This window comes from Hyaena hyaena, unplaced genomic scaffold, assembly GCF_003009895.1.
Source record: "Hyaena hyaena isolate Hyena2069 unplaced genomic scaffold, ASM300989v1 scaffold_73, whole genome shotgun sequence".
Lineage (NCBI taxonomy): Eukaryota > Metazoa > Chordata > Mammalia > Carnivora > Hyaenidae > Hyaena > Hyaena hyaena.
Window position 1 is genome coordinate 873643 of NW_024080705.1, and position 26729 is coordinate 900371.

Genomic DNA, 26729 nt, shown 5'->3' on the forward strand with positions numbered 1-26729 from the left:
CTTTTCAAATGAGGAAGCTGAGACTCAGAGTAGGAAGCGGATTCCCAAAACACGTGAGTGGCTCTCTCCAGGAAGAACGTTGATACGGGGCAGCCTGTGGTCCCACTTCCACGATGTGGCAAGGGTCTCATGAGTGTGAAGCTCCCTAGTGTTCGTGTGACTGTGCGTGGACAGAGCCTGAGTGTGCCTTTGTCCTGTCTAAGAGGAAAGGCTGTAGTAAGAAGAATTAACATTAACTTAAATGAGGGGGGTGTTCACGGCAGCTTGTTATCGTCAAGCCCCGAAGAAGCACCTGTTGATGTTGTAAAACATGGAGCAATCCAGCCGGGTGCCGTGCCGTGTGCTGTGAACAGAACTTTGTTCTGCTCTATTTATTAAAAAATAAACACAACTTCGGAGTGCCAGTCTGGCCCAGATTCGTGAGCATTTTCTGAATGTTCTTCGTTGGAGTGCAGTGGCCACAAGGCAAACTTTTCAGCAGCTGGTGGTGAGTGGGCCTTGCAAATCTGTATCTAACGAATGGCCACCAACGGCAATAGCTCTTGCTAGTGACCCGCGCTCAAATGGAAGAAAAGTAAAAAAAGTCACCAAAAAACCAAAAGCGGTAACAAATAGCCCTTTGGAGCCCTGGGGACCCTAGAGGGTTTCAGCAGAAGTGAATTTGAAGTGTTCAAATGGCTCTATAATGAACTTGGAATATGTGACCATAGACATTGCTTAAGAGTCCCCTCCCTCCCTCACGGTTTCACACAGTTATTCTCTACTTCTTCTGAGGGCCCCTGCTTCAGGACTTCCCGCTCTCACAAGAGAGAATGTATTTAATTTAATGATTGATCAGGATCATGCATTGCCATGTTTAATTTTTTTTTAATAATGAAAATCCGTAAGAGTTTAAAATATTCTTGGCCGACACCACTGACATCCACATCCCTGTGAATTCACACGTAAGCTAGCCAGCACCTCAGTGTTGGCCGGCTCCCTTTGGCACCAGAACACAATAATTTATTAAGCTTCAATACTTAATAAGTGTGCACAAATATCATGCAAACATATGCCCGTACTCACAAACAAAACGTGTATTAGAGTCGTAGACTTATACAAAACATCTTGTAAACAAAGGGAGAGGGGTTGGCATTTTCTGTACAAAATATGCAAGTTGTTTTTTTTTTTAATAATCTGTAAGATGCATCATACTTCTGGCTTTTTCAAAAGGTGAAAACCGTATAAAAATAAATATTCTATGTACAAACACACACACACAGGTCACTCCTGGGTTAGAGGCATCACTGCAAAACAAAAACACACAAAACAGCGTAGAGTTAGTGTCAGTGGGTCTGTGGGCATCTACTTCTCTGGTGGGAGAGGAGTGTGCTCTTTGGAGGGCTGAGGGGGGGCAGCTCTGGATAGGGGACTCACGGCTCCCTGGGTGGAAGTCCCTGGTGCTGACTGTCCACACCGGAAGGAAGGAAGCCAGAGGCAGGAAATCACTTTCGCCTTCCTGTCACCCCCTTCCTGGCCACTAGAGGGCAACAGTGGCCTTTGGAGGCCTAGCTGTTGATGAATTCCTGCATCATCCCAGACTGTATGGTGCAGAACGACAGACAGGAGGCTCTCTAGTTACTTCCCCAAGAAACTGTAGCTCTTGACAGTGGATGTCCTCCCCCTGCTAACCTCAGCCACTTCTATCTCCTAACCATCAGCGGCAGCCTTGAAGAAGGAAAACTGGGAAACCCGGCATTGGACGTGCCTCTTCCCACCATCTGTGGGGTTTTAACTAGATCTAGGGGGACACACTAAGGGGACGAGGCGTGGCTGGAGAGGCAGATTCTCTGGGTGGCATTCCCTTGAAGCTGAGACTTCTCTTTCCTTGTCCAGGGATGCTGTAGGAACATGTACTTCACCGTGGGCCTGCTGTCCTGGTGTTATAACCAGTTATAACTCAATCCCGTGAACTAAGAAGATTCCGGAAATTTAGCACGGAGGAACTCTTCAGCTCATTGTTAAGCGTGCCTCTACTGTCACGGAGACAGGGCTGGATTCGCTAGGCACATGCTCTTGGATAGGTTGGGTTCTCCAGCCCTTTTATAAGGACCAGCCAGCACCTGGAGACCACACAGTGAGGGCTGTGGGAAGTCTCAGTGAGAGCAAGGTGGAAGGTGGCTGCGGAGGGAGGGTGGGCAGCATGGTGGCCACTGCCTTTGCCAAGGACCCGGTTGGGCTTCCCGATCAGCAGACTGAGGGCTCTCATCAAGTTGAGGAGCCCTGTGCTTTGCGGGCCCTGACTGAGTGGGGTGACTGAGTTCAGGAGCACAGCCCTGAAGGCTGGTGTGAGCAAATGAGAGCTCACTGATCATGGGAGTTCTGGGAGCCCAGGAGAGGCTGGGCTGCAGGTCCCGTGTGTGCAAGCATGAAGCTCTGGCGGCTTAAGTTCAAGGGGGAAGGGTAGAGTGGGGAACCGGCCAGTCCCTACGAGGAGGTAGAGAGGCTATGTGAGTTTATAGTTTAAGCAACTCAGATTTCCGCCATCTAGATAAATGTCATCATGTGGCTTAAGTGCCTTCGTGTGAACGCTGTGAGAACAACTACTGGTAACTAATTTTAAAACACGGTCTATGGGCGCCTGGGTCGCTCAGTTGGTTAAGTGTCCAACTTTTGATTTCAGCTCAGGTCATGATCCCAGGGTCGTGGGGTCACGCTGAGCACGGAGCCCGCTTAAGATTCTCTCTCCCTCTCTCTGTCCCTTCCCTGTTCATGCCTTGCCTCTTTGTCTCTCTCTCAAAAAAACAAAAACAAAAACAAAAGAAAAAAAAAGTAAAAACCCATGGTCTAGTAGTCCTTGGAGCAAAGGTGCTGTAGACATAAGCCACATGAAGATGTCTGCTGTGTGGCTACACAGGAATTCCATACGCTGGGGTCCACTGATGCCCCAAAAGCATTTTTAAAAGTTCTCTACGTGCATGCAGTGAACGGGGTATTTAATGGGCACCCTGCCTTCGGGGTCATTCTTTTCTCCTCCCACACCTTGCTGCCCCATCTGCAGGAAGGCCCAGGGCAGAAAGTGGGCGTGCCTCATCACACTTGAGAATGGAGTCCCAAGGACCCCCATGTCAGTGAGGCACCGCAAACCCCCAGACAGCCTTACCTTGTTCCAACAGCCCTGGACTGGTAAGCCATCTTCGCCCTGCAGCGAGGAAGGAAGGCAGATGGCTCAGACTCTGGGACAGCCCAGCAAGTGGGCAAGACAGGGGAGCGAGGGCCACAGACACTGTGGCAGCCCGCCTCCTGTCCCTCCCTCTCCTCTGCATCAGGGCAGAGCCTCCAAAAAGGACGGGAAGCAAGCCGGACCTCCCACTGACTAGGGTCACGCGTCGTTACAGTGTAAGGCCCAGGGGGGCTGCCCTAGCCGGTGGGGTCAGCGAGCAGAGGTGACCTGAGTGTCCTGTTAGGAGCAGCCCTCAGCCGCGCCGGCCTCTGCGCTGGCTGTACTGAACGCTTGGCGCTCACAGGTAAGTCGCTCAGCGCTTGGAGGCCTGTTTCGTCCTCCGTAAAACTGGGGAAGGTGCGGTTGTCTGAGATGATCACTGAGGTGCCTCAGCTCTCCTGTGATCTTAGTTCCCCTCTTCCTTGGCAGTAGGAGGAGGAGATCCAGGCAGCCCCCATAACCAATAAGGAGGAGGATGGGATACAAAGGGCCAAGCAACCTCACAGGCACTGCAGCGTGGCCCTGGGGTGCCTGCGGCAAGGCGACACTGTCCTCGGGCACAGCCTCAGCCACTGCTGGGAACAGTGAGGATGGGGATCAACTGCGCCACGTTTGTCCCCTTTGCCGGTGGCACCCCCCAGAGCACCTGGAGCCCCACGATGTCCAGAGGCTTCTCAGGCCCTGAGGTCCTGGCCCCTCTGGCATACCCTGGGGGAATCTGGGAACTTTGTGAGACAAGGTGGGAGTGTGAGGCGGGCCTGGGGCAAAGACCTGGTCCAGATCCTAGAATTCCACGCTCCTGGGCACAGAAGGGAGGGACACAGGGTTTCAGGTGACGGGAGCCAGCGCTTAGCCCAGAGGCAGTTGAATGGGAGCCCTCTGTGCCACAGACGGATTTCTTCCACCACGACAGGTGCCTAAACGTCTCACCTGGCAGGTAGCAGGCAGCCGGGCCGACACGGAGGGCAGAAAGAGTCTAGTTACCTTGTACTGAGATGGCTCTCCCTGCCCCCGTGTCCACAATGACACAGTGCAGGGGACGGGGAAGAGAGCCACAACGAGAAACAAGACAGGGAAGATATGTACACTTCCCCAGCGGAATGAATAGACAAAGGACACATCGATATGGATGTCATTGCAGAAAATGCTGGTTTGCAATAAGGAGCAAATAAAGATGACCTTCCTTGCCCCCTGTGGCTCAGGGAGGGTCTGCAGGGGGAGGTGGTGATTCCAGGGCTTCATGGAGACCTTCCTCCCCCTCCCCCTGTCCGCCGCGGCACGACACTTCACATGGACTCTGGAAGGGAGAGGAGCCTCCGCGGGCCACGGTGGCATTCCCATTGGCACGTGATGGTGGCGGGGCGACAGGGGAGAGTAGGGCAGGCTGAGGGAGTGTGTCAGGGAGGAGCAGGGTGGCTGCGGCTGGAGGAACTCGGGGCACTCAGGCTGTGGAAGGAGGCAGAGAGGTGACCTGGCTGGTGATTAGTGGAGGCACTCTGGGGGGGGCCGGGGCTGTGTGCTCAGGGTCATCAGGCCAGGCGGTGGGGAGGTGGGGGCGGCGAGCAGGGGCTTCAGCGGTGGGCAACCGGGAAGCGTGCTACTCTGTGGTCTTTTTTGTTGTCTACACTGGTCCTAAGAAGTCCCTTCACGGGGCTCCGTGGTCACCCCTCAGGGTCACACAGCATGCTTTCCTGTAACTTTTTCTCTCCTCTTCAAAGATAATTCTCGTGTGGCCCCGGGGTGAGAGGTGGGACCTGGAGGCCTCATTTGACTATTTCTGGTGTGAAAATAGCTCTGTGCTATCTGGACCTCCTGGGAAGTTTAGGAGAGCAAGAGCTTTTTAAGTCAATTGCCTTGGAATAGGGTGCCATCTGCTGCTCCCCTTGCTGTGAGGTGAAAGGGTGGCTGTGGGGATTAGAATGTCCCTGCCCGAGAGGGCCTGGGCCAGGCGTGAGCAGCACTGTGGCCACTTGTCCAGGACAGGCTTGGGGAGGGTTCCTAAGTGCCTCCCTGTCTCCTCTCTTCTCTTCCTCAACTACATTCTCAACCTTTCCCTTCTCTTCCAGACTTGCCGGTGGTGAGTCATCTACAGAGGAAAGGAAGGGAAACCGGGGGAGGGTCTTGTAGGGACCATCCTCTAGTTCTGGTGGTACCACTGGGGTAGCGACCCCAGACCCAGCCTGGAAGAACGGGCAGAGTGGCCCCCTCCTCGATCTCAGTTCTAGAACTTCTCAGTCTTCCTGCATTTATGAGCATGCCTGTCTGTCCCGGGCCACATCACGAGATGGTGAGGCGGGAAGGGCTGTGGGACTGGCTCAGGCATCTCATTCAAATGTTCTGCCTGGTGCTTAGCTGATGCCTGCTGAACCAACTGGAGAAGACCCAGTTGCTAAGAACCTGTCCAGAGAATCCACATTCCTGACTTTCTTTCTGGGGGCAGGTTTGGCTAGAAGCTGCTAGGAGAGGAGGCTCAGGTGCAGGGACAGCTCACAATCAGGGGACATGCTTTTGCAGTGGCTGGAGGAAGAAGCCAAGAAAACATCTGGCAAGCTCTGCATGCTCCAGGGGGCATGCTGGGAACCCCTGAGGACTAGCCAAGGCAGGGTGACCCTTAGCATCTACAGAGAAGGGGCAGGAAGTGGAGACTGAATGGGTGGGGCAGGAGGTGTGAGGAGGGCGGCTGAAGAGGCATGCGGGCCAGAACCACACACGGGGGCGGGGGGGGGGGCAGTCTGAGTCGGCCATGCAGGCAAGGAGGGTGATGCCATACCAATGGGCACGGGGCATCCAGTCCGTCCAGCCCTGGTAACCCCGGCTCCCCTTTCTCTCCTTTATAACCTCGGTGGCCCTGTTCACAAAACCAACCACGATGATTATTTAGGTCGAGGCTGGCCAGCTCCGACTGTGGAGTGGAGAGGCCCAAGTCCAACCCCAGCCAGGATGCAGGACCTTGAGGGACCAATAAGGAGGGCCCGGATCCCCACTGATCCTCATGTCCCACGTTCAATGCTTGTGCTCTCTTTGGCTCCCACGAGAGCTGAGCTGTGGCACACGTACAACCAGCCCTCTCTCCATTTAAAGGCTCACTTCGAAAAGGCACAGATGAACTTCACATGTGGCCTATCATAGCTTTCAGAGCCTTCAGATGGATTGCAAAGGCACTTGAGAAGCCAGGCTTCCTTAAAAGCCTGTTTGGGGGTGCATCTTGGGGGCGTTTGTCTATTGGTTTTAGGTGGATGGCTTGTGGGCATTGGGAGACTGTATTTTAAAAGCCCCCTTTTGGGCCTTGTTCTACCCAGTCTGGGGCATAGATGGCCCCAGGGGGGGCACAAATCCGGGTGGGTGTCCTGCATCCTGACAGAGGGTCCCAAAGCAGCCTGCACTGCTGGCCACAGAGGTGGCCACGAAACGAAGAAGGCAAATGCGGGGCTTGCAAACGCTACACTGGCTTCTGAGAGCCATCCGGGAGCTCACAGCCAAGGTCTGCTCCAAAACCCCTTTCCTCGGGGCGAGGGTTCTCATTCCCACACATCCATTGTCCCGCAGCTTCGAAGGAAAGGGATTTAGCCAGAACGACTTGCAGCTGTGGTTTGAAGGCAAAGCCAACAGCCGGCAGCTCCCACTGGCCGAGCGAGCAGGTAGGTTTTGGTAGCATCGGAATAGGCATTCGCTTGCTCGTTAGCTTATTTGCCTTCTTGGTTTCCAGCTTGCAAACCTCAAGGAAAAACCCAGAACAATGCAAGTGATAAATGAAGACATACCAACGGGCAGGGGGCATCTAATCCAGGCGCTCCTTGGTCTCCCTTATCCCCTTTAGGCCCTCTAGAGCCTTTCTTCCCCCTCTCCCCCTGTAAATAATGGTTTAGTCCAAGAGAAAAAAATAACATCAAAACTTTAGGATCATTCAAGTGTTAAGGTTAGAAACAGAAAATGAAAAAAAAAAAAATCAAAGAGGGAAAAGAGTGTCTCTTCATTAGGATCTTCTTCCCAATAGGATTTGAGGTCAGCACCCATCCTCACCCTTCTAGAAACTGGAGACTCTGGCTCAGGTAGGTGGGCAGGGGGCAGGGGAGGAGGAAATTGAGGCCTGGGGACAGGGAGCTGTGGGGCTCAGAGCCGGAGATGGGGGGGAATGTAGATGGAAGCTGCCTGTGGCCAGTGTTGGTAACACTGAGCCCAGAGCAGGTCTGTGACGAACAGGGGACCCACTTCCTTCTCTTGGAGGGTCCAGTTTTGAAAGTCTTTGACATGACTTTTGTCATGTCAATGGTTTTCATCCCTTTGACATTCTCTTAGGAGGCAAGATGATTTTATCTAGATCCCGGGGATACGTGTGTGTGCGTGTGCACACACGTGTGCACATACCTGTCTGCACAGGTACGTGTATGAGTGTGTAAGGATGTGCTTGGGCATGTGTATACAAGGGTGTGCATGTATGATTCTGTGCCTGCGCTTGAGTGTACAGGCGCCCATGTGTACGGGTGTGTCCAGGACTCATGGGTGGCTCCTGGTTCCCAGAGAGGTGGTCCTGCTGTCCATGTGTCTCTGGTCTGTCCTGGTCCGAATCCGAGGCAGCTCTTTGTATATAGACAAGTTGGTTCAAGGAACTCATTTGTTTTTGAAAAACTTCACTAAGAATCATCTTTCTAAATCGAACCCCATTTTGTATGTGTCAGGGTCACTCTCCACTTAAAAAAGGGTTATGAATGAATCTGAGTTTGGATTTTCATATGTTGGGTTTCCTTATAAAGGGGCTGAGCGTGCCCGTGGAGGGTCTTCTTGGGAACAGGTCTCCACTGCCACAGAAGGCTGACTGCCCAACGCCTGGGGGCTTCCACTGTGCTGCTCGAGGTGGACGAGACCTTGAAGGCAGTCAGCACAGGGATCAGAGCAAAGGCTTGGAGACGGAGCGGGTTCTGTCTATTACCAGCAACGTGTCTTAGGGAAGTTACTCAACCTCTCTGAGCCTCGCTTTCTTTACCCGTAGAACGTGGATAATAACACCTGCTTCACAACTTTGTTGTGACGTCTCTGTGCACATGAAGTGCTTATGCCTGGCATACAGCACGTGCTCAGTAAGTGACAGCTGCTGCATGATGATGACAGTAACGACTACCACTTCGTCCTGTCACGTCTACTGTGTCCTGCGGTGAGCAAGGTTCCTCAGAGGGAGGCAAAGGACAAGAATATTTTTTATGTTTATATCTCCCGAATCTTTGGAGATGCCTCAAATTTCTTGATTCCAGGGGTCCCCTGTAATTGCCCGTGCACTGTCCTAAGTGAGTTTTCTGAAGTGCAAACACTCGCTTGGAAACTGAGGTGCTTAGGAGGGAACGTGTATATGCACATGAAGTGTGATCGTGTGGGCCCTGTGATTGTTCTCTGCCCACCAGTGAGAACAAGATGGCGTGAATTGTCCCCGAGCAGTGGGCAAGCAAAACCACCAGCTGGTTGGATGGGAAGCCCCGTGGTCAACTTTTTCAGCAATGTGGTCCCTTATTCACCTCGGGTCAGGTCATTGTAAAAATGAACAGTTTCCCGTGTTCAGAGGGTGGGCAAAGCTCCCTTGGTGGGGTGGGGTTCCAGGTACCCGATGATTTGCCTGTGGGCCACGGAAGGTGGGCAGTGGTCCTGACTTTCCGGGCGGGGAGCTCACACCAGGGGGCGCCATGTTCTACAGCCCAGGAAATGGCTTTACGGTGGGTGCCCTTTGAAGGTAGTAGAGTACTAGCTTTATCTACATCCTCCCTGCCTCTGGTCCCCAAAGAGTGACATAAAAGAGCCCCTGGCAAAGAGGGGGTTCTAGGTGAGGAAAGGGAAAGTTAAAGTCGAGGAGCAGAGGTTTCTTTAAAAAAACTGAGATACATAAATTGACTTTAGAGGAAATAAATTGCAGCTGGGAGAGTGGAAAGGAAAGGACGAGGGGCATGGGGTCGTGGTAATGGGGTGAACGTGTCGGGCGGGGGGAGAGGTATTGAAGGAGGGAAGGAAGGAAGTGTCCGGCCCAGGCCAAAAGAGACAAGGGAGGAAGGAGAGGCAAGGAGGCAAAGGGACGCGGGGGAGCAGGCGGCTCGTGCACACAGGCACATGCACCCCCCGGGCGGCGCGTCTCGCGGTGACCATAGCCTCCCTGCATGCACGCAGACCTTCCAGGTGGCTGGCGGGCAGCTCCTCCGCGGCACCCAGTTCCCCTGGTGCCAAATTGCCAAATTCATGCCACCCTTTATCTCGTGATGGCCTTTTTCATCCCAAACGTGGCTCCTGGGCCAAGGTCACAGGGCCGCTAAAGGCCGAGACTGTCCCTTGTGACGCGGACAGAACATTCTTTCCATTGCCCTGTGTGTCCTCTTAGGAAAGTGCCTGGTTGGGCCTCCGGGCCTGGCCTGCTACTACCAGGACCGTCTTCCTTCCATGAACAGGAAAGAGGCTTCAAGGCCACTGCCAAGTGGGACACGGAGAAGCACGGCTTTAAGGTGGGGCCTGGGTTCACTGTGAGACAGAGCAACAGGGTGCGGGGCACCGGCCAGGGGCCTCTCTGATGGGCCCGGGCACGACGTGTGCCGAAGCCTTAGAGCTGCCTCCGGAAGCCACCCTCTCACCGTGAGCGTGGGTAGGGATAACAGTGGGGCATCTCACTAGAGGGTCCTCTAAACTCCTCTGGGATCGTCCCTTGACCAAAGTGTCAATACTCTGAGCTTCAAGCCTCAGGAAGAAACACTGTCCACGGCAAAGCACTGGCTGCTCCTGGAACCTCCTTTGGTTTGAAGGCTTCATTACCAAGCCCTGACATCTCTCCCCCAAAGGTCCGTTAGGGCCTGTGGTATAAAGAGGTCTGTTTGAGGAGGTGAGCCGTAGGGGGAGCTCTTCCAGCACGTTCTGGCATCCTGAGAGTCAAATCTCCTGAACAGAGGACACTGTTTCCTGATTTGGAAGCCTGCCCTTTGGAAAAAGTCAATTGTCCCGCATGGTGTACTCGAAAGTGGGTACATGCAACTTGCCTGTTCTCCGGACTTGACTTTTACTAAGTGACATATGGCTGATTTATAGGTGGGGCGGGGGAAGTGTGTGAAACCTTACTTCAGGCTTAGGAAGGAGGAGCGGAGAAGAAATATTCTCCCACTGATTCCTGGGGCCTCACTGGTGCGTTCAGCAGCCCCAGTCGCCTCCTGCTGCCCCTCCAGCTGGGACAAGGACATCTGCATGCCTGTCTCTGTGTCTAGGGCAGCATAGTCCCTGCCCCCGGAGGACTGGCTTAGCAGCCTTCACATGGCTCACTGCCTCAAGCCAACTGAAAAAGTCTTAAGAAACAGTTCAAAAAGTATTAATTGAGTATGACAAAGACAAGCAGAACACGTTAGAAATAAATTAGAAAGGGGATTAGTATGCCAGCTAAGAGGTGGAATGATCAATTTTTTTTTTTTTTCGGTGGCCACAGTAAGGAAGGTGGGCTTCCCAGCCTGCCTGAACAGCCAGCACACTTCTGGAAGTGGGTCTGTTTATTCCAGTGGTTTCCAGACTTGGTTTTCCATGGACGGTTTAGCAGGGGTCCCTCTGCCTGCTTCCCTTTACTTAAGGAGGCCATGGAACGAACTGAGTTGCTTTTGACCCCCTGCCAGAAAGGACAATTTAGGGATACGGAAGAGTTCAGTAAATACACCTTAAATTGAAATGACAGGACTTGGTGCAAGATAGAAGCATACAGATTCTGGCACTTTCTATGCATGAACATGGTTATCCGTGTTCGAAGATGGGCCAGAAGCCCTGGGGTTGATAGCTGCCTGCTCTGCCTCTGTGTGTGTGAGCTCAGTATTCTTTGTTCTCCATTCGTTTTTCTACCTCTATGACCCTTGGATATCATGACCCGCTAGAAGACGCTCTTGGGCCTCTAAGAGCTGTGTGTCACACTCCGAGAACCGCTGGGAGGAAACGGCAGATGAGACGTTCTATGAAGGGACACAACGGTCATCTCCTGGTCGGATGTAGTTAAATGGTCCCTCCTGGGCCCAGAGGCGTCATGTGTCATCTGCCGTGTACACTCAATAACCGTGTCCTGTGATGACGGCAGAAACCAAAGGGACAGCAAAGGGGTGCAGAAGGTGCAATTCATTGCATGGTCCTGCTGACTTTTTCCAAGAGAAATAATGGCTGTGAGGATTTTTTAAAGGGTTGGCTGCTTACAACAGCTGTCTGCTTGTGCTTGGAACTGGAATTTATTTCTCTCTCACCAGTGGCCTGGGACGCCTGGTGAAACTAAGTTTCAGAAAATACCATTTAGGGGTCCATTATCAGGGCAGCCTAGAGGGAGCTGGGCACGTGACTCCCGGTGCCCGATGGCAATGCTAATCTGATGGCCACCGTGGGATTCAGTCTCCCCTTGTCTTGTGGAAAAATCCATGCTTCTGTTTCAGGATTAGGCCCCAGGCTGCCTGCGTGCTACACAGTAAGCCCCTCACTATAAAGCCTTTTAATTTAGGATGATTTGCCAGGAAAAACTGTATCTGCCAACGTTGGGTCAGGAATCCCCCACTGATCATTCCACCACATCATGAAGACATTAGGAAGCAGTGCCAGAGTGCAAGGGCTCAGACTTACCCGGTTTCCTTTGTCCCCGGGTGGTCCGTGTAAACCCTGTAATAAATTGCAGAAATGAAGACACGTTAATGAGAAAAGACAGGATGGCCATCCAGTCCTTCCTTCCAGGATCATAAAGGTCTTCGCTGATGTCTAATTCATCAGAGGCAGGCTTAATTGTCCCCATTCTACAGGGGGACAAAGGGACTTGCCCTAGAGACAAGTAATCAGTTATGGGCAAAGCCAAGAACACGGTCCTGGTTTTCTCTCTCCAAAGCCGTGGCTCTATTCTTCTAGCTCACTTGTGGTAAGGAGTGCCAGGTGCTGAGGACTCGGTCTGGGCACAGAGAACCCTCCTGGCAGAAGGGGTGTTGGCATGGCTCTCCCGCCAGCCTCTGCTAGATAAATGACCCCAAAGCTGCTCACACCCTCTTTTCAAGGTACAGGCTGCTCTCCATGCCTTTAGCTAGCAGAACAGCACAAGGCAAGGACCCCGAGCAGCCAAATGCAAAACTGCTGAACAGATGTACCACCTTCCACCTTCCAGTGGGCGGGAAACAAAGCGGTCTCTGGCGATCCGCTTTTATAACAACACAACAGGAAAATCCACCGTCTCTTGGGAAAGCCGCCCCACTCGTGAAACGTCTCCCTCTGGCATTGTAATGATGTGGAGTTGATTTTGCCCCTCCTCCATGGCGGGGGCCGCTGGCACATTCGTCTGCAGGGCCCCCACCGCACGGAACACAGAGGCGTGCAGTGAGAGAGGCTCGTGCGTGTTTGCCACATGCCCGAGGCCCTGGTACCCCAACGGGGGCCACGTGTCCCCAGGTTTGCCTTGGGTGGTGCCCCACAGGGGCGCTCCATGGCCAGTCGGCTGCTGCCAGCTCCCTCTGTCACAGAAATCAGCACTCTGGCTTGGCTCTGGATGTTTGCTCCCGGCCCTGGGTTTTCTGTTTTGATGGCGGCTCTGCCGGGGGTAGGGATGGGTGGAGAGGAACTTCCCGCCCCATGATACTTACAGGAAGCCCAGCCGCTCCTGACGGTCCTGTCATTCCCAGGTCTCCTTTGCTGCCCTGAAATCGCAGAGAGAAGCCCATGAGCCCTCCCTGACATGGTAACAACCTTCCATCAACTGTTTTCTGTTTTTTTTTTTTTTTAACATTTTTTATTTTTTTATTTCTAGGAGAGAGTGAGAGAGACAGCATGAGCAGCGGAGGGTCAGAGAGAGAGGGAGTCACAGACTGAAATAGGCTTCAGGCTCTGAGCTGGCAGTCAGCACAGAGCCCGACGCGGGGCTCGATCCCACGAACCGCGAGATCATGACCTAAGCGAAAGTTGGACGCTTAACCGACTAAGCCACCCAGGTGCCCCAACTGTTTTCTGTTTTTGTGCAAAAGCCGGGAAACCTCTCCTGTCCCCTCCAAGAGTCCCCTCTGTGAAACAAGGGCTGAGGGCGTGAATGGTGTGGACTCTGCCTCGGCACCTCCCTCCCTCCAGCAGAGCCCATCCCCCAAGGCCCTCTGGAAAGACTGGACAGTATGCTGAAGGTACGAGTTGCCCTCAAGCAGAAACAGGGGAGGGGAACAGGGGGCAGGAAGTGAGCATGGACAGTGAAGGTGAGGAAGAGGGAAAGAGGAGAGAAAGAGCTTTGATTTCTTCTTTGAAGCCACAACTGTCACCTCTGAGAGCAGCCATCCTGGTTGCCAAAGTGGCTGTGATCTCAGGGGAGCCTGTGACCTAGCGCAGAGGTCCAGCGCTCCAGCGGCTCTTGGGTGACATGCCCTGAGTGGGCCTGGCAGGGAAGAGCTGACGCTCGGGACAGGCAGCCCTCCTCCTCTGCAGAGCCGAGCCCCCATTGGCATTGCACGCGCCCACTCCCTGGGCTGCGGCTCAGAGACAGCGACTGTGGGAGCTGGCCTAACGCCCATCTCCTGACTGCCAGGATTTTCTATCCCACCTGGCACTCTGCTCTGTGCTGTCTCCCTCCATCATTACAGGGTGTGGGTGTGTCTGGTCCCAATAGTGCCTGGGGCCTTGCCAGATTGAGCCTGTGACTAATGCCGAGTGACCAGGAGCTTAGCACAGAAAGCTCTCCGTCTGTCCACTCACAGCTATAAAGCGAGGAGCCGAGGCTGGCCGGCTCCCCCACAGGCTGCTGTGAGGGTCACGGAGGAGGTGCCTGCTGGTCCAGGAAGAATGGGTGGGGGCTGGGGCCTGCAGCTGGGCCTGGACTGGGGTGTTAGCCCGATCCTGGTGTGCAGACCTGCTCCTGGTGTGCAGGCCCCTCCTGGTGTGCAGAACCCTCCTGGTGTGCAGACCCCTCCTGGTGTGCAGGCCCCTCCTGGTGTGCAGGCCCCTCCTGGTGTGCAGACCCCTCCTGGTGTGCAGGCCCCTCCTGGTGTGCAGGCCCCTCCTGGTGTGCAGACCCCTCCTAGTGTGCAGATTCTTCCTGGTGTGCAGGCCCCTCCTGGTGTGCAGACCCCCATCCTGGTATACAGACCCCCATCCTGGTGTGCAGGCCCCTCCTGGTGTGCAGACCCCCATCCTGGTGTTCAGGCCCCTCCTGGTGTGCAGACCCCCATCTTGGTGTCCAGGCTCTTCCTGGTATGCAGACCCCTATTCTGGTGTGCAGACCCCCATCCTGGTGTGCAGGCCCCTCCTGGTGTGCGGACCCCCATCCTGGTATACAGACCCCCATCCTGGTGTGCAGACCCCCATCCTGGTGTCCAGGCTCTTCCTGGTATGCAGACCCCCATCCTGGTGTGCAGGCCCCTCCTGGTGTGCAGACCCCCATCCTGGTATGCAGACCCCCATCCTGGTGTGCAAGCCCCTCCTGGTGTGCAGATCCCTCCTAGTGTGCAGACCCCCATCATGGTATGCAGACCCTCCTGGCGTACAGACCCCCTTCCTGGTGTACAGACCGCCCCCCCCCCCCGATGTGCTGGCTTGGGGCTATTGAGCACTCACCCTCTCACCCTTTGGTCCCGCTGGGCCCGGAACTCCGATTGGTCCTGGAGTACCCTGGTGGGGGCGGGGAGGGTGAAAGAAAGCAGAGGTGAGGGGCCTGGGGCCTGGGGGAACCCTGGGAATCCCGCCCGGTGCTGGAGATGAGCAAGGTCCAGAGGCCCATTTTCAGGGTTGGCGAGGCCAGGCTCGTTCAGGGCAGTCATTCGACTGGGCAGGTTCCTGTTTGGGTTGCCGGCCTCAGGGAGCGAGGCCTCTCCCTGCCTCAGAGCCAGATTTGAGGAGGGAAACCCTTTCGCTTCACAACCAAGCTTGCCAAGGCTGAAAACGGTAGAACTGCTGCTTAGTTTGCTCCCTGAAGCGCTTGGGAGGGGTTGATGCCATCCCAGGGGTGGGGGCGCGGGCTGGCACCTGCTTGCCGTCGCAGCTCCACATGCAGCGGGAGGGGCTTCATGCCAGAGAGACCGATGCAGACGCACATACAGAGGCAGGCGTAGGGAGGTCCTTCAGCCACTGCTCGCCCCACCCGCCCCACCGCCGGCCGCCCTGCCCTTCGGCCCCTGCTCCCGCTCCCAGGCCCCACGGGGCAGGTTGGAGCAGAGAGTGAAGGAGTGTGCCTCGCATGCGTGCGGACACTGGCCCGGCAGCTCCTGACTCAGGGCCGCTGGGGAGTAGGGGCGGGGCTTGCTATGTATGGCGCGATTAAGCATCTTCGCCAGGGTCCCCATTTCCACCCGGACTGGACGAAGTCTATATTTCAGAGCTTCCTATTGCTCTGCCTCAGTGTTTAGATTTCCTGCCTAGACAAGGACCTGAGGACTGGGGGCTGGCTTGAACGCAGTCTCCTGGGGCATGAGCCAGTGGGGAAGATGCTGATTTACTTTACACAGAAAAGAAAAAGAGCATTAAGATGTTCTCTGTGTCCCCTTTGCAAGCATGAGGGAGGACTGGCCAGGTGTGACAAGAGCGTGTCAAAAATGAAAGAGGCCGGATCAGGCTCAGAACGGCACTCTGGAGTCCCTGGCCTGCTTCTAGTCGGGCCTCTAAGGCCCATCAGCTCTGCGATACTGGAGGCGTTTCTTGGGCTCTCTGAGGGTCCATTTTCCTCCCTGTAAAATGGGGATGATAACGTGAGTATCTGCTTTTGAGGCCCCTGCCAGTTAAATCGGATGAAACAGTGTCACGCATCTGGCACCAGTAAATGTTAGTATTGGCAGGGCAGGGTTATTTGCCCCATAAAACTTTTACTTTAAGGTTGTGATACTGATTTAATGAGGAAAAGTAAAACCTGAGGTCCAAAGGGGACCGAATCTATGAATTTGCATTGCTCTCCTCTGTCCAGTAAGAATGGAGCACATTGCTGTGAGGACAGTTTTGCTTCCTCTGATTCCAGCCACAGATCATCCCCCAGCCCTGACTGGCCACCTGAGGTGGGGGGGGGGCGCTAGGTGTGAGGAGGATGGAGAGGGAGGGACTGGGGAGCAGCGAAGCTGGAATAACGCCTGGAGAAGAGGTCTAGTCTCTGTACAGGAGCATATATAGTGCTGCCTCTGTACATGCGTGGTGGAGAGGGGCTCTGGAAGGGAAGCGGTCTTGGCTGAGCCACATCACCGCTTCTGCTTGGTCAGGACATGTGCCAGAGGACGAGGCTCTGCTGTCCCTTCTGGAAACTCTGGGCTCCCACCGTGCCAGCTGCGAGGTCCACCTCCAGGCCCCTGGGAAGGCGCGCTGCTGCCCTTGTGCTTTGGACATCGGCCTGTACCCCAAATGTGTGTCCTGCCCCCCACAAATGAAACCCTGCAAACTCGCCTTCCCCAAGGGTCATTCTAGCCAGCTCATTAGGACCTTGTCTTCTGGGCAGACCACGCAGCTGTGGCCTTGACAGTGTCCTGCAAAGGCAGGGCTGGAGCTCACTGGCTGGAAGGGGCTGGGGGCACACCCACAGCGCTGTTGATGGCTCCCAGGCAGGGAAGTTCAGCCTCCTGGCCCTTGGCGGTCAGTGATCCCTACACCCTGGGAAGGTGACAGGCTTCGGTGGGAATGCCACTTCCCCAAAGAACCACCCCCCCCAAGGGTGTTCTGGGAGGGGCCTGGCAGGTGGAGAGGAGAGGAGAGACTTTGTTTGATGCTTCAGCTGTCTGTCACAGGGAGAAGGGCCAGATGTTTTCTAGTCATGAGTAGGCGATGCCTGTTTTCTGGAATCAGAAAGAATAAAGAGGGGCCCCGAATGTCCCTGGTTTGCTCTGTGTAAACCCCTTGTTGAATTGCCAGGCCGCTGTGGCACCACAGGAAATGGCTATGACGTGCCCACAGCACACTGAGCTGGGACCACCCCGTGTGATCCTAGAGGCGGCACCTGCCCTCAGCCCAGTATACCCCGCAGGGGGCTGCACAGGACCAGGAAGCTTTTGGGGGCAGACAGGAGAAGGACAGAGCTCACAGCATGAGGACGACATAGCATAATGGGCACGCACAGACACTGTCGTGTTTGGTGGGCGTGAGTCAGGGTCTCCACCCCTGGGGCTAGGCTCCCCGGCTGCACTGAGCCTTCTGTTAGAAGCAGAGTCTGTGCTGCTGGAGCAGCCTTCCGCCTCATGTCCAGCGGCCAGGAAATTCAAATTTGAGGACCCTCGGTTCGTATGATGGCCAGGCCATCTGTCTTTGGTCAAGAGACCTGGAGAGGCATTTCTGAATGGAGCATAGTGCTCGTTTTGTCAGCACATATACTGAATGGAGCATAGATGGTACCTTTCTGGTGTCAGTGGTGGGATAAGGCATAACTCATGGGGAAAACAAGGCCACAGCGGGACAGAAACAGACAAGAGGGGTCACAGGCCAGGGATGGGGTGGGGTGGGATGGAGGGTAACGGAGAAGCGACACTCACCGGTGGCCCAGGCCTGCCGTCCAAACCTGAAGCTCCCTGGACAAAGGGAACAGTGTGACCAAGAAAAGGGGAGGGGAGGAACGGGAGGGAGAAAAAGGGACCGGGGAGGGAAGAGGTGAGTGAAGCAGTGACTCTGGACAGACACAAATGCTGGTAATCAAACAAAACGGGAGAAATAAGCTTGGGAGGACAGGGAATGGTATTCACATGGAAACCAACAAAAACGGACACTGTGTGCAGTGTGGCCGACTGTGGAGCCGGAGATTGGTGCAGCTGGCCGTTCTGATCCTCAGTGCCCCCTGCTGCCCTCTCGCCTGTTATCCTTTCTCGGGAATCCCTCTCCCAGGGGCTTGCAGGGCTCCAGGGAAAGGGACACAGACAGAGAATTCGTGGAAAGGCCTCTGGAATGAGGGGTAGTGCATCCTTCTCAGGACCATCTCACTGCAAAGGGACAAGCCTATGTGGACGGCGACTTGTCTTCCCAGCCTCTTTTGCGCAGCTGTTGGGACCAGGCCACACTGGGAAACCCTGAGGAGGTAGTACTGGGTTACAGCACCTAGCTTGGGAACCTGGGGAGAAGCCGGCCTGCTTCTGCCTTGGGGGAGGGGGGGGCGGTAACTGAGGGCAGGGTAGGCCCTCTGGCACTGCACAGTTTGCAAAGCTCTGCGCAAACCCAATCTGTTCCTGTTGTCCCTGACAAAGACCCCTTTATAGAAAAAGCCTTTGGGGGCAGCTGACGGCAACAGAGGTCTAAGGCCATGTACGTCCTGGAGTAAACTGGCTGGCAGGTGGGATGCTGTTAAGACCACTTGCAGTGCAGCATCCAGCAATATGTGGGCTGGGAACAAGAGCTCTCACTCTAAGTGCTGGGCTGGGAGGCTGCCCCTGAGCTAGAAAAGCCAGGGGGGCATTTATCTGATGACGCCAATGTGACACACCAGAGAGAAGGCAGTGGAGACACTCTGGCCCAGTAAGGACTGAGTTCTTAAAAACTGCTTCCAGCTGAGCCTCAGAAATGAGCCCAGGCCAGGGCGCCTGGGGCCTCAGTTGGTTAAGCGTCAACTTCCGCTCAGGTCATGATCTCACGGTCTGAGAGTTCGAGCTCAGGGTTGGATTCTGCGCTGACAGCTCAGAGCCTGGAGGCTGCTTCGGATTCTGTGTCTCCCTCTCTCTCGGCCCCTCTCCCGTTCGCTCTCTGTCTCTCTGTCTCTCTCCCTCAAAAATAAATAAATATTAAAAAGATTAAAAAAGAAAAAGGAAGAAGACTAGGCCTCAGGATTGTAAGGTGGGGCAATGCCCCCGGGCAGGGGAAAGAATAATGGGTAGTAGGGTCCTCTGGGACTTTCTTCTCAGTGTTAGAATCGCAAAAGTTCTGGGATGATCTTGACTCATAGCCTAGAAAGCTGTGGTTCTCAACCCCACTGCCACATGAGAATTTCCTGGGGGGACATGTCAAATAACACAGATGCTTGGGCCCCACTCCACCCCAACTGAACCAGAATCTCTAAGAATGAGGCGGGGGATAATATGGCATGTTTGGAAAGCTCCAGATGACTCCAGTGTGTAGCCCACCCCGAGAACCACTTCTGTAGGGCAAACAGGAGGAGCTGAGCAGGACGTCTGGGAAAAACAGACCGCTCCCATATGGCATAAATATCGAGGTGAGGCCGGACATCAGAGCTTTCGCGAAATATCCACACACTTTGTCTATGCAGCATCAATACTGAGTTATCTTGAGAGATCTGGAGTGGGGGGCACGGACTGGAGGTTTTCAGGGCATATGTGGGCCACTGACATATTTTGCGTGATCTGCAGAGTTGCAAAGAATTTCTAATCCTGTTAGAAAATGGGGAGGTTTCACATAAAATGACAGATGTCCAGCTTCCTTTGAAAGATGAGACAATTCAGAATACTGGACCCTCATTCCCCCAAGGCAGCAGGCAGCTGAACTGAGGAGGGACTGCTGTCCTTAAGAAGGGAGAGATGTTCCACAATCCCCACTACTCCCTATTGTCCCTCCGAAGTCCCCGTCCGTTACCATCTGTGAATATGCTTGCTCGGTTGTTTTCTGAAGCTGGCAAAAGTATTTCCCTTTGCCCGTGTCTCTACTGAAAGTTGACAGGCTGAGGACAGACAGGGCACTTTGTCTTTCCTCTGGCACTTTCTTTGTTTATATAACCTGTTTGGTCTCCGAGCCGTTTGCATTTCAGCCCCTGGCTAAATTCTCCAGTGTTCACTAGGATGTTGGGACCATGAAGGCTGACGGGGAGAGATCTGTGGTTGAGGGGGGGTGGGGGAAGGCAGGAAGGCTCTCTAACAGTAAGGAGTTCTGGACAGAGCCTGAGACACGGGGAAATGTCTGTTAAAGTCATTAGTTTTCTATAGTCTTTCAGGCACATCGGCTCCTTAAATAGTCCTACATTTGATGCGCTAATGAGGGTGTTAATCATACCTTTTGCTTTTGCTGTTTGATAGCTATGATTACATTAACCAGACCTTCAAGCTCTGCCAAGCTGGGGTGATTGGGCTTCTCTTTGTTCTCCTGTTCTTTACGGCTTCCCAGGGTGGGAACTGGCCTCGGGCCTGGGCCGGAGGGAGCCCTGGTGGCTGGAATGAGCCCCTTCTCCAGGCTGTGGCCTCAGCGAAGGAGCTGCCTCTGGCATAGCCTAACCACTGACTTCATAAGTGACGTCAAGTGACCCTCTTTCTTCTCTGGGGCCGTCAGTGAAATGAGTAGATGGATCATGAATGTCCATTCTAGCTCTAAAAAACCAGGTCGCGAAGAGTGCCAGCCCCATGGGGGTGTGAGGGAGGATGAAGCCCAGGGCCCCCGCGTGGGCGAGCCAGTGCAGAGGCCAGGAGCCCACCTGGACGTGGGACAAAAGATCCGCCCAGGCCTTGCCCCGCCTCTGGAGATGCAGATGCCTCCCCCCTGACCTGGGAGCTGATCTCTCGCCAGGCTGCCGTGAGAGAGCTGAGTGGCCTCGGCCTGCTGGGACCAGAGAATCTGCCTTTGGACAGCCTTTTCTGCTGTGGCCAGTGCTTAAGAGCAGAAAGCGGGGGCTCTGCTGGGGCCTCAGGGGGAAAATCAGAGAGAGACGGAGAACATTTCACTGTCTCCTGGCCCTCAGGTCCTTCAAGCCCAGCTCTGGGAAGGGCAGGGTTTTATTGCCTCTGAATCAGGCACATGCAGGCCACTTGCGCTCTCTTGACAGGCGCTCTTTGCATGTGTATATGTGTGTGTGGGGGGAGGCTTAATTAGTTCTGTACTCCCCCCACACCCAGGCCAGGAACCTGGCCCAGAGGGAGTCCTCAGTAAGAGAATTAGAGCCTCTGGTCTTGCCCAGGGGGGAAAGCAAAACCACACGGAGTTGTGAAATGCTCAGAACTTGAGAATCTACGCAGTCTTCTCCAGGGTCCTGCACACCACCCTGGCCTCCCCGGGACCACCCAGCTGGCTCCTCGCAGCGCTGCTGGCTCTGAGATACTCACGGGTAATCCCAGCGGCCCTCGGTCTCCTTTCTCTCCCTGGACACCCTTCTCTCCTTTTGCTCCGTCTAGTCCTGCTTCCCCCTGAAAGAAAGGGAGGGGGAAGATCACAGAAGGCCATGTCTCAGACAACTCAAATTTGCATGCTGGGGCCCTGGAGATGGGGGTGGGCGGGGGCAGGTAGAGGATGAAGGCGGGGGGGCAGAGGGGCCTGGCTCAAGGGTGGCAGGCCGGAGGCTCCAGGAGACCTGGAGAGAGAGCCTGGCTCTCTCACCCCAGGTTAGAGTCCTCAGTATGCCCGTAGTGACTGTGAGGGCCCCAAAAGAAAAGCAGATGGGTGGAGTGAAGACAAACCCAAAGGACAGTTCCAGGCTGGGCTTGGGCGTAAGTGACCATTTGTATGGCAGCAAAAGTGGGGCCCTGTACAGACTGGCTGGCAGGTGCCTGGAATGCCAACACGGAAGCCCCGAGGCTTGCAAATTACTGGGACAAGAAATTGCCCAACAGTCCCCTGAAGTATATCGGGGCAGGAAGTAAGCGCCAGTAGGCCATCAGCCCCCAGCCCCCTCTTACCCAGTTGAAAAGCTTTTGAGGGGGGAGACTGGGAACCCCCCAGACTAGAGACCAGTGGGTTTGGACCCGGGGAGGGGGCCCACACTACATCCCTCTCTGTCTCCCACCTATACTTCAGCATGAGTGAAGGAAGTAGGGCAGGATACATGGAAAAGGATTTCACCATCTGCTAAGAATCTAACCTGTCACTTACTGGGTGGATTAATGGATGGGAAAATTCTAAATCCAAAGCCTGCCCAGAGTCAGTGATGGATGTTAAAAGGACCGTAGGACTTCATTCCGTCCTGATCATAGCCACTGGCTAGAGTGTCACGCGATTCCATTTAGGGACAGGGTCAGCTGGGCCACCTGTCTCTCAAGGACTTTCTTCCTTTCCAGCCCTCACCGCTCCCCCCCCCTCCTCAGCACCCGTCACATGACCTCTTCTTACCTTTGGTCCAGGAACGCCTTGGAGCCCCTGCATTTAGAATCAAAACAAGGTGCCTCAGAACTGCATTTCTGTTCATGTCTAACATACCTTGTCCACAAGGTGGACCACAAACAAGCGAGGGCCTGGGGTCCCTGCCCAGGGGAAGTAGAGGGGATGCTCAGCGGGCTTGTGCTTGGGCCTCCCTGGGGATGGGGTCTGAGCCAGGCTCCCCAGCCAGGGACTGACAGAGTCTCTCTGTAACCCCCACAGTTGACCTAGAGCCTCACGAAGGGACGGTTTGGAAGGAACACAGCAAAAGCTGAATTAATATATGCCAAGGGTCTGGAACAATGTTGGCACATAATAAGTCTCGATAAATGCTGGCTATTCTCATCATTACTACTACCACTTCTGCCAATGACAATGAGTGACACGGTGTCATGGGGACTGTGAACCCCACAGAGGAAGGACCAGCATCTGTTGGCTGAGGATGCTCGGGGGCCTTAAAAGGCCTCATGTTATCCCCTGTGACCAAGGAAAGGCCAATCCACTGGGGCTGGTTTTAAATCACTGTCTGTATTAATCTAGATCTTTTCCTGGCCGGTTAGCAGAAGGAGAACGCAGGAGAGCAGACGCCTGATGGCAAAGGGCAGAGCTTAGTGACAGAGAGGCTCCTGCAGGGAGGTGGGACCAGACCCCAGGGCTGCCAGGACGCTCAGCTGTTTCCAGGAAACCCACAATGTCTGGGCTCCTTGGTGTCACTGAGGTGATGCCTGTTGAGCATGGGAAGGGAAAGGAGTAGGGAGGGGCTCGTGGAGGAGACAATCCCACCCTGGGAGGAGGCAGTGACAGGGACCTGGGGCTGACCTCGGGGGAGGGGAACTGCGTGGGGAGGGGACGTTAGGGACCCAGTCACAGTGGACCAAAATGGTGACAGGCCCACCAAACTTACTGGAGGTCCGGGAGGCCCCTCTGGCCCTGGAGGCCCAGGAACCTAGAATCCAAAGGGAGATGGTTAGCTCATTGCCTGCTACGCTCTGAGTGGCCTCTCCTTCTGACATGGCCCAGGGTCCAGCTGGGGACTGACTGCAAAGCCAGAAGAGGACAGACCTGTCCAGCATAGAGTCTCATGAAAGAAGGCTTAGAACAGGGCAGAGACTCAAAGCAACTCACTAACCTGCACAGTATTACAAAAAAAATAAAATAAAATAAACCCCAAAACAAAAAAAAAAAAAACCCAAACCCCAAACATTGCCAGGAAATACTGTCAAAACATCTAGGCTTCCAGATTTTCTTGAAAAGAGAGACAGAGAGAGAAAACAAAACACCTGGCAGCACTAGACTCTTGTTCATGCATGGGAACAATCGCTGGGAGCTAAGAGCTTTCCCCTCCAGACAGAGCATGAAATCTTCAGACTACCCAAGTCCCCACCACTCCCTATTGTCTTTGACCTGGACCTTTACATTCATTTGTTGCATGCCTGGTCCTTGCAGGCATTTGAATTTGAGACCTTTGGCTTCAAGGAGCAGAGGTTGGTTATGTGGAATGGGGCGAGGCTGAGCAGTTTTGGAAGAATATCCCTCAAGTCTCTGCTTGACCGGCAGTCTCTGCTGCCCTTGAGGGCCCAGTGAAGTAGAATAGATTCGCACTGCACGGGGAAGGTGGAGCGACCCAGTGGGCCTTCCTCTCTGCGGAGGCTGCTGTTCACTGCAGATTCTGTTTTCTGATGAGGATGGACATCTATTTGCCCATAGTCAGCCACCCAGGAGGCAGGGGTGACGGGGAGAGGCCCCCCTGCTCCTTTCTGAGCTGATCACCCCACTTCAACTTCAAGGCTCTTCTCACCTTCCCAGGGTAGAACCGCACGGCGTGTGGCCGGGGTGTGACCTCCCTGCCGGGCCACCAGAGAGGAGCTCCTTACGCCGGGCAGACCTGGCACCTCCAAGGTCTCTTGGATCTGTGGACTTCTCAGCTCAGTCTCTGGAAACTCGATTCTCTTTTGTAAACAAGGTCACTGCTTTTTTTCTTATTGTAAATAAGTACTTCATGTATCCTGACTGTGGCAGTAGCTACACAAACCTACGTACTCAACAAAGTTCACGAACTATACACATTCTCCCCGCCAAACTCAGTTTTACTGTATGATAATTTGGAAAAGAAAATAATTAGTAACAGACCCATTACAATACTTTGTAAATGAGAAGGGATTGAAAGAATGAAAAAGAATAAATACCTGAATACTAACATTTTGCTTTATTTCCCTCCACTCTTTTTTGATGCGGCATAAAATGTATTTGACTGTGTCCATACTTAATGATGACTTTATATATATATATATATATATATATATATATAATTTAATTCTCCGCTGGTTTTTCATTTAACCCAAAGCCCATTTTTCTATTTTTTTTAGTATGTTCCCCACAAGCATCCTTTTCATGGTGACTGCACGGCACGGAATGAGTTCCTCCCCAGCTGGGCTTGGAGCAGCGCTTGGCACAAAGATTCTCTAACATGGGGACCATTATTACCATTAGTATTATTACCATAAGTTATTGAATCATTTCCTTCTTGTTAGAAATGTAGGCTGTTTCCAATTTTTACTTGAAATACTCCTGGAAGGAAGATTTCTATGCATAGTGCTTTTCCTGAATTTCAGAGGCCATCCATGTCTACCTCAGTAACCGTATCATATCATCAGGTTTGTTTCCCTAAGTGCAGATGGGCTTTGGTGACACTGAAGGTGACAGGGGGCAGGGGACCTCTCTGGGGGCTGAGAAGCCCTGGTAGTCTCTCCCTTGGCTCTGTCTGGGTGGCCTAGGCCCACCCACCAAACCTCCCCTCCCTCACAAACCACTGAACTCTGCTGCTTTTCTGGATCTCTCCCTGAGCCTGCAAATATGCCCGAATCCCTCTCATCTTTTGAGAACCTGGCTTCTATCCTGAGTTCCTCTCCACTGTGGGGTCTTCCTCCCCTCACCAGCACATCTCTCAGAGAACACGGTGTCTCTCGCCTGCTTCTGGAGCTTCTAGGCAAACTCCTCAAAGTCTTCAAGACCCTGCTCAAATGACCTGTCTTCTAGGATGCTCACCTAACTCCGTGAGCTGCTAACCACTGTACGCTGGAGGGGCGGTCTGCTGCACAGAGGTGGCTCTGTTTCTTTGCCTACCTCCAGACTCTAGCCCCGGGAAGGAAGCATGGTGGGTGCTCTGTGAACACTAACGGGGAGACCGTGAACTGGGGCTCAGAGGCTGAGCGAGCTACTGTGTTCTGTGAATTTCAGCTTCTCGCTCGCTTTCTGTGTCAGGCAGCTGTGAGTTTCCTTCTAGAGCCCAGAAATCCTGGAGGGACTGTGGGGTGATGAGGCCCCTGTCAAATCCTCCCCCTTGAGACACATAAGGCAGAGCAAATACAACCTACCTCCACTCCTGGGTCTCCCTTCTCCCCGGGCTCTCCTTTCTCTCCCTGTGGGCACAAAACACCGCGGTGTGGACGCCAGCACTCAGGGAAGGTGGGCACAGGGACACCCTCAGATGTGTGACAAACCACCCGGGACTAGACACGGCCTCAGCGTGGTCAGGGAACATCTCGGAGGCTGAGGAGGTAGTCAGCCTCATGTAGGAAGCCCCAGGAAGGGCCCCAAGATCATAGTCTTCGAGACTCTGTGGCCCCAGGGGGCGCCTGGGTGGCTCAGTCAATTGAGTGTCAGACCTGGACTCAGGTCAGACCTCACGGTTTGTGGGTTCGAGCCCCCCATCGGTCTCTCTGCACTAAGTGCAGAGCCCACTTGGGATTCTCTGCCCCTCCCCTGCTCACACTCTCTCTCTCAAAGATAAACACTAAAAAAAAAAAAAAAGGTGAAAAAAAAAAAAAAAGACTGTGGTCCAGCACGCGGGAGGAGAGGCTGATATGTGTTTGGATCTTGTGGTGCCTACACCCTACAGCGACCTGAGACCCGTGTCTAACCAACAGAATATGGCACTTGACAAGGTGACGGGACATCCCTCCTGTGGTTAGGTTACAAGTTCCTGGTGCAGACTGTAACACACACGTGTTAAGGTTATGTTAGAAATATGTGACACACACCCCCACACACAGACACGCAGCCCTGTGTTGGCGGCAGACAGGCCTTGGCCTTGAACAAGCACGCTGCTCTAGTGTGGACTGCCTGTCACAGGGAACAGCCTGTGCCGGCAGCCTGGAGTAGCTGAGCGGCGCGGCTCTACCATGGCAAAGGCACAGAAATGAATATGGCTCTCAAAACAGGGCAAGGGTCCGTGGTGGGGGGTGGAGGAAATGTCCACACCACATCTGGGGGCGTGTCCCTGCTCCACGCCGGAGGAGACATGTCAGGAGGCCGTGAGCTGGCCGCCTGTCCCCGCTGCGTGGGGTGAGTGGCTCCCGAGGGACTCCTGCACTGGGTCACAGGTAGGGCTGGTTGACCTTGGAGGTTCCTTATACTTCTAGGAGGAGAATTCTAAGATTCTAGCACCCGTGACGCAGGCTGGTGCCGTGAGGCAGGGGCCAGCGTGACACTAGTGGAGCATGTAGGGACCACCGCTCACACTCCAGTCAGCAGGAGAATGTCCCCTCCCCCCTCGCAGGCCAGCCAGGTAGGCAGGGGGTCAATGCAG

The 26729-nt window shown here is 54.3% G+C and overlaps 1 protein-coding gene across 1 annotated transcript in view; it reads right to left on the bottom strand.

Moving 5' to 3' along the window:
• Positions 1 to 857: 857 nt before the first annotated feature.
• COL13A1 (collagen type XIII alpha 1 chain) overlaps positions 858 to 26729 on the bottom strand; it is a 148394-nt gene continuing 122522 nt past the window's right edge. Inside the window, exons 32-41 of the mRNA XM_039233270.1 lie at positions 25516 to 25560; positions 23046 to 23087; positions 22115 to 22141; positions 21115 to 21195; positions 14741 to 14794; positions 12793 to 12846; positions 11795 to 11830; positions 6964 to 7050; positions 3143 to 3181; positions 858 to 1286 (exon numbers count right to left, since the gene is read on the bottom strand). Coding sequence (XP_039089201.1) covers positions 1284 to 1286; positions 3143 to 3181; positions 6964 to 7050; positions 11795 to 11830; positions 12793 to 12846; positions 14741 to 14794; positions 21115 to 21195; positions 22115 to 22141; positions 23046 to 23087; positions 25516 to 25560 — 468 coding nt within the window. The 3' untranslated portion in view covers positions 858 to 1283. The remainder of the gene's footprint in view (positions 1287 to 3142; positions 3182 to 6963; positions 7051 to 11794; positions 11831 to 12792; positions 12847 to 14740; positions 14795 to 21114; positions 21196 to 22114; positions 22142 to 23045; positions 23088 to 25515; positions 25561 to 26729) is intronic.